General features: G+C 37.4%; 1 protein-coding gene across 3 annotated transcripts in view; it reads left to right on the forward strand.

Moving 5' to 3' along the window:
* LOC107668868 (protein O-GlcNAcase-like) overlaps positions 1-6,852 on the forward strand; it is a 22,087-nt gene that overhangs the window by 13,610 nt on the left and 1,625 nt on the right. For 2 of the 3 annotated variants that reach the window (XM_016460895.1, XM_016460903.1), the window contains exons 1-12: positions 1,188-1,279; positions 1,923-2,053; positions 2,187-2,358; positions 3,309-3,407; positions 3,513-3,782; positions 4,068-4,154; positions 4,602-5,020; positions 5,172-5,346; positions 5,464-5,520; positions 6,131-6,216; positions 6,367-6,471; positions 6,557-6,648. In XM_016460895.1, coding sequence (XP_016316381.1) covers positions 1,189-1,279; positions 1,923-2,053; positions 2,187-2,358; positions 3,309-3,407; positions 3,513-3,782; positions 4,068-4,154; positions 4,602-5,020; positions 5,172-5,346; positions 5,464-5,520; positions 6,131-6,216; positions 6,367-6,471; positions 6,557-6,648 — 1,784 coding nt within the window. In that variant the 5' untranslated portion in view covers position 1,188. Of the gene's footprint in view, positions 1-1,187; positions 1,280-1,922; positions 2,054-2,186; positions 2,359-3,308; positions 3,408-3,512; positions 3,783-4,067; positions 4,155-4,601; positions 5,021-5,171; positions 5,347-5,463; positions 5,521-6,130; positions 6,217-6,366; positions 6,472-6,556; positions 6,649-6,852 lie in introns of those variants that run through there. The other variant, XM_016460913.1, reaches the window with a different exon arrangement.

The raw sequence follows: 6,852 nt of genomic DNA on the forward strand, positions 1-6,852 counted from the left end.
CCAGAGTTGCCCATATACCACACCATGTTACAACACAGTAGGGCTATTGCAGACAGAAACAATACTGTACTACATCGATGTTTCCTGTCGGCTCAATTTTTGAGTGGACTTTGCTGTTCTGATTCGCATGAACGGTATACGAGTGGAGCGACTGAGCGGAGCGCACACGCATAGAGCGGGATAATACGCAGAGCGTCACACCACGTGAAAGTAAATCCTGAGCAGTGAACTCATTTTCGGCAGCCGGAATTTCAGTGCATCTCTAATTATTGGCGACATCAGAAATGGATATTATATAATAGATGCTCTTTTGAAAATGTTAGCAATTTAAAAATATTAAAAAACACCGGCACCCCGGTTGGGAAACACTGCTCTAGAGTACTTGTCTTGTTGAGTATTAGAAAATAATCTCTCCTATAACACTTTTAACACTAGTTTTCACACTAGTTTTCTTTTTTATTTGCTATTTTACACTGTGGAATTTACTCCACATTGATATGTTGGTTCCAATTATGATAACCTTTTTATGATAATATTTTTTAAGGGAAAATTGCAAAATGATTACTCCACTCCTTATGTAGATTGTTAAAATGTAATATTTTATTATAGATTTAGCCTTTTAAGATTTGGGTTTAAATAATTAAATAATATAGGGCATGGATAAAACAATCAAATCTTAAAGCCATTTAAAAAACAATCGCAGAAATAAAATATAAAAGCGTGGTAAGAAGTTCTCAAGACTCCCAAAAATGAGTTGGTTGAAAAATCATCCCATGGGACTTGAAAGTTCAAGTTAAAACTCTTTATTGGTAATAGTGCACATTTTGTGCAGTATTCATGATCTTTATTTAATATTTAAACAACAATTAAATATTGCACTGCCTGCAGTTTTTCTTTATAAATAAGTTGAAATTCACAGAGGGGCAGACCATTCACTTTTTTCCTCTGCAGAGGAATCGACCCTTTGCTGATGTTAAAGTCAGACTCATTCTCTGCAGGAAATGTGACCTCTTATATTATAATGATGCAAGATCAATGTATGTCTCTATTTTCTGCCTGCCTCTCTCTCTCTCTTTCTCCCTGCTGTGTCTTGTGCTCTTCTTTCAAAATATTCTCAAAACATGATAGAAAATCCATTTTAAAAATCCTGAAATGCAACTGATACTGATTGTCCCTTTCAGGATGCAGATGTGGAATTTGAACACATATCTGTATGGTCCTAAAGATGATCTGAAGCACAGGTTACTATGGAGGGAGGTTTATTCAGCAGAGGAAGAGGGTATGTGTTTTATACAGCACTGTATATGTCCCAATATTTATTCAGATTATAGTATATAGAAGCACGGTGTTAAAGTGTTTATTTAATCTGTCTATTTTAATTTCATTAACTTATCTATCTAAAGCTAAAGGTTTTCATTATTATTACTGGCCAAAAATATCCATATCTAGAAAACATAATCTGAGCAATCAGAATATAAATGCTTGGCCTTGGTCATCTTAGCAGAGATTGTTAAGATGTATTTCTAAGAATATACTGTAATTTCTAAATGGCACCTAATCATATTATTATACAAACATGATTGTATTAAATTAGGTGCCATTATATGCCATTCGGTTATTGGTGTGAGCTGCTGCTGTGTGTTAGGCTTTCATATCTTAACCAGAATGCCTTTTTCAGATAATTAACTATACAAAATGATAATTTTTTTGCCTGCATTCAGTATAATAAATAATGACTCATAAGTATTGTTATAATATAGTGTGATTCTAGTATCGTAAAGGTGCTGTATTTGAGATGTTAGCTTTTACTCATTGCGACATTGCCCATTTGTATATTTCTGTCATTGTTTTTTAGGGCCGTATCACATCTGAAAACCTTTCACTTTTTCATTCTCTCTCCATCTTTCTCTCACTGTGTCCAGCTCAGTTGAAAGCTTTGGTATGTGAGGCAGTGTCGAGGGGTCTGACATTTGTATATGCTCTTTCTCCGGGTCAGGACATCGTCTTCTCCAGCTCTTGGGACCTCACACTGCTTAAACGCAAACTCAGACAGGTAAGCAAACTCACTTCATCTTGATCTCATTTTTATCTTGCTTTCTTGTGATCAAAGCACATTTGCACAACCGTTGTACTGTTTGACGAGAATGTGTTCATGAACACCTTATTTTCTTTAATTTCACCACTAGGTGTCAGACCTGGGCTGTCAGGCTTTTGCCCTCCTATTCGATGACATTGATCACTCCATGTGCCAGTCAGATACAGAGGCCTTTTCCTCATTCGCTCATGCCCAGGTCACTGTGGCCAATGAGATCTTCCATTTCCTGGGGGAACCACCTGTCTTCCTATTCTGTCCCACTGGTAAACTAATGCATAAATATATCAAGCCTAGTTCATTACAGAATAAAATTCTGTTTAATGGAGTGACACATTTACTTAATGATACCTTAAAGGAATACTTCAAAAATTAAAATTGGCTAAAAATGTATTCACTCTTAGGCTGTCCAATGTGTACATGAGTTTGTTTCGACATCAAAACAGATTTGGAGAAATGTAGCATTACATCACTTACTCATCAATGGATCCTCTGCAGTGAATGGGTGCCATCAGAATGAGAGCCCAAACAGCTGATAAAAATATCACAGTAATCCACAAGTAATTCACATGTCTCCAGTCCATCAATTAACATCTGTGTGTAAGAAACAAATCCATCATTGAGGTATCTAACTTTAAACTACAGCTTCTGGCCAAAATATCCATAATCCATAAATCCATAATCTATACTAATTCCTCCTCCAGTGAAAAAGTCCATCCCCTTTTTTCCTCTCACATCAAAATTCACCAGCATATTTGTTTACAACTCTTTTGTACTGTTTTTGCTTATGAGCAGTGCTTGATCTGTATATATTTCTCTCCTGATTCAGACTTGAGGAAGCAACGATTTGAAGTTAAAAATGCCTTAATGATGGATTTGTTTATTACAAACATGCAGCTTTTACTTTACAAGATGTTATTTGATGGACTGGAGTCATGTGGATTACCTGTGGATTATTGTGACGCTTTTATCAGCTGTTTGGACTCTCATTCTCACGGCACCCATTCACTGCAGAGGATCCATTGGTGAGCAAGTGATGTAATGCTAAATTTCTCCAAATCCGTTTCAATAACGAAACAAACTTATCTACATTTTGGATGATCTGACACTGATCTTCCTGTCTTAAAACCCTCATCATCATTCTCTGTCTTTTCTTAAATTGTTCTGTCCTTCTTTCCCCCAAACAGTACTGTGCTGTTATTTCTTTTCTCTCTAGAGTACTGTAGTTCTCTCTGCACTCCTAGTGTGTCAAAGTCTCCCTACCTGCTGACTATTGGGGAGAATCTTCTCCCTGGCATCTCTGTCATCTGGACCGGTGAGGGACATTTTCCACGTGCCCTTTAAAAATTCACACTCAGTGTCAGTTTGTACAGAAACCACATTTCTAACATTCACATATTTGGTCATCACTCTCCTATAGGGAATAAGGTGATATCACGGGAACTGAGTCCTGAATCACTAGCTGAGGTCCAGTCAGTGCTTCGACGGCCACCCCTCATTTGGGATAACCTCCATGCTAATGATTATGACTCCCGACGTGTCTTCCTGGGGCCTTTTAAGGGCCGCCCCCCCGGACTCAGGGCCCATCTGAGGGGTCTGCTGCTAAATCCGAACTGCGAATTTGAAGCCAATTTCATCCCTCTGCATACCCTTGGAAGCTGGTATAAAGAAGGAAAAGAGGAGGGGAAAGGTGAAAGCAGAATGGAGGATAGAGTGGAATGAGAACAGAGAGAAACTTAAATATTGGAGTATGGATATAGAAATGTCAAGATTATGAGATCAATTCCCAGGGCAAGCATAATATGTTATATGTTAAAATATATATCTTGAATGGAATGTAAATTGTTTTGGATAAAAGCATCTGCCAAATTTATAAATGTAAAAAATTAAAGTTTTTAAACTCTGAATACAGTAGCACTCCATAGGATTATAGAGGAACATTCTGCCCCTTGCTGACCCAGTATGACCTCTGTAGGTGATGAAGAGGCCTATAGTGTGGACAGAGTGTTGTCAGCTGCCCTGCAAGACTGGATGAAGGAGCTCAGCCTTCCTCTACAGCCTGGTACAGCATCCTAAAAACATCTATTTAAAAAAACATCTATTTATTTGTAAATTTGAAAAGTGATTTATGTACATTAAATATATTTAGCTTTTTATTTGTTATTTCATAAAATGTTATAATGACTAAAAACATGATTTTTTTTGTTATTTATATATTATTATGGTATTTATTAATACATTTGAACTAGCTTTTATTTTTATATTTTCAATTTTAATTTTAGCTTAAGTTTTAGTAATTTCATGCACGTTTTGTTTTTTTTAGTTGTAATGTATCTTTATTATTATTTTTTTTTTATATATTTCTCTTGAGCTTTAATTTTTATTTCAGTGTTAGTTTCACCAATTTTGGTACTTTAACTTATTTTATTTCAGCTAGTTGCAAAGGCAACATTTCTAATTTTCATGAATAAACGTTTATTTTTAGATTATTGCTCACTGTTTCTTTTAGGACGTCAGGTGAGGCCAACAGACCTCAAGCCCTCAATGCTCTCTGTTAAATCAAAGTCCTCCGATAGCTCAGACAATCAACATGGAGCCCAGCCTAAATGTCCCATAACCTCTTCCCAGAGCACAGGGGCTCTTGCTAGCGATGAAATCCCAGCAGACCCTGTTATGAACCAGGATCTGAAAGCTGGGGAGAACCAGGTCTCCAGGAGCTTCAGTCATGAAAAGACGCCTAGAAGAGGACTGTGTTCTGGAAGCGTTCCTCTCAGCGAGGCCCAGGTCCGGCTGCTTGTAGGCCTGTACTACCTGCCGCACGAACACGGACCACCCGCTCAGAATCTGCTGCAGGACCTCACGTGGCTCAAAGCCAACTGTCACTGCGTCAGTGTCAATGGCAACGGCAAGAAGGTCTCGTCACAGAAGGTCAAAACATCCTTTCTATTAAATATATTTACTACTGATTCAGGTGCCATTTTCATCTGTTTTAAATAAAGCGGATGCTGTTGAAATTATAGTTATGGCTCAACATGGATTATGGACAAACATTTTATTAATGTTTCTCTTGCTCTCTCAGGTAGAGGAATGGCGGGACCGTGCTGGCCGTTTCCTCGCTGCGTGTGATGATGTGGCATTACTGCACAGTGCTGTTGTGAACAGCATCAATAGGGCTCTTCTCTACGATCTTTACCCTTACATCTGGGACCTGAGAAACACCCTGCTGGTAGCCAAGGCTTTCATCTGTTGGCTAGGTGAGAGAGACAGTATGGATGATTTGTCTTGTCATGTAGGTCTTTTCCCCCACTGTGATTAATAAAAAATGAATGAACTCATCTCCCATCTTCTCACAAGCATATTTTCTTTCACAGAGGGTCGTATACTGAATGAAGGTTCTCCACTTGGCTCCTGGAAGAACTGCTTCCACTGTGAGTGTTAAACATGCACGATGCACCTATACATTGTAGCATATTTCTAAGATATATTTCTACTTCAAATAAATGTTGTTCTTCTGAATTTTATATTCATCAAAGAATCCTGAAAAACCGTTATCACAGTTTCCACAAAAATATTCAGCAGCACAAGTTTTCAACATTGATAATGATAAGTAATGTTTCTTCAGCACTAAATCAAAATATCAGAATTTGACACTAAAGACTGGAGTAATGGCTGCTGAAAATGCAGCTTTGCAATCACATGAATAAATTTAATTTTAAAATATTTTAAAGTAGAAAAAAGTTATTTTAAATTGTAATATTTCACAATACTACTCTATTTTTTTGATCAAATAAATGCAGCCTTGGCAAGCATAAGAGACTTTATTCAAAAACATTAAAATAACTTTTGAAGAGTAGTGTATATTCAGATATGATGCATCAAAACATGTCACATTAGTAGTAGCAAACACACAAGAGACTTGTACATGTCAAATACATCAAATTAATATATGCATATTCAAATAACACAATTGATTGATTTGTACAAACCTACTAGTTCCTGCAGTGGATTGATACTCTTGATGTTTGGGATTGTTCACAGGGTGTGGAGCTTCCTCAGGGGCGGAGCTCCATGGTGTGGAGGCGGAGCCATGGGTGTTTAAAGGGGGACTATCTGGAGAGGTGCAGGTAGGAATTATATAATTAATGATTCAGTTTAAAATTCAGTTATGAATTTAATTAAATTAAAATAAATTGGCAGATTAATTTGCTGTAGTTTTTTCAGTCTCTTTTATCTTATCCTGTCTTGTTCTTGTTTTGTCTGCCTCTGTGAATCAGATGCTTCTGCCTGTGGGGACCAGCAGTGAGTTGTTCAGTCACCCTCCCCCTCTGTTCCCCACCTCTCGACTTTATAATATACGGCCATTCCAGCAAAAAGACAAGGTGACTCAAGCACACTTGTTAACCCATTGATTAACATCTCATTATACATTTATGACTCTAATCATTGTTTTTTCCACAACTCTAGGTGGAGCTGTACCGAATGGTGCGTCAGTTGCATCAGAGGGGTAAAGGGAGCCAGGACGCAGCCATCTCCCATCCAGATTTTATTGGGGACAGGCAAGAATTCCTCTCAAGCATTATCACAGCACCTATATAAAATGTATTTTATTGTTCAGTAGATGCCTCCATCTGAGCACAAAATTATATCTTCTCATAGATGATCTCACTGATTTCCTGAGATAACGTGACAATAAAAACATTTATAATGTTACAAAAAAAATTTATGTGACACTGAAGACTGGAATAATGGCTGCTGAACAT

The sequence above is a fragment of the Sinocyclocheilus anshuiensis genome, unplaced genomic scaffold (genome assembly GCF_001515605.1).
Source record: "Sinocyclocheilus anshuiensis isolate Anshui unplaced genomic scaffold, SAMN03320099.WGS_v1.1 scaffold337, whole genome shotgun sequence".
NCBI lineage: Eukaryota > Metazoa > Chordata > Actinopteri > Cypriniformes > Cyprinidae > Sinocyclocheilus > Sinocyclocheilus anshuiensis.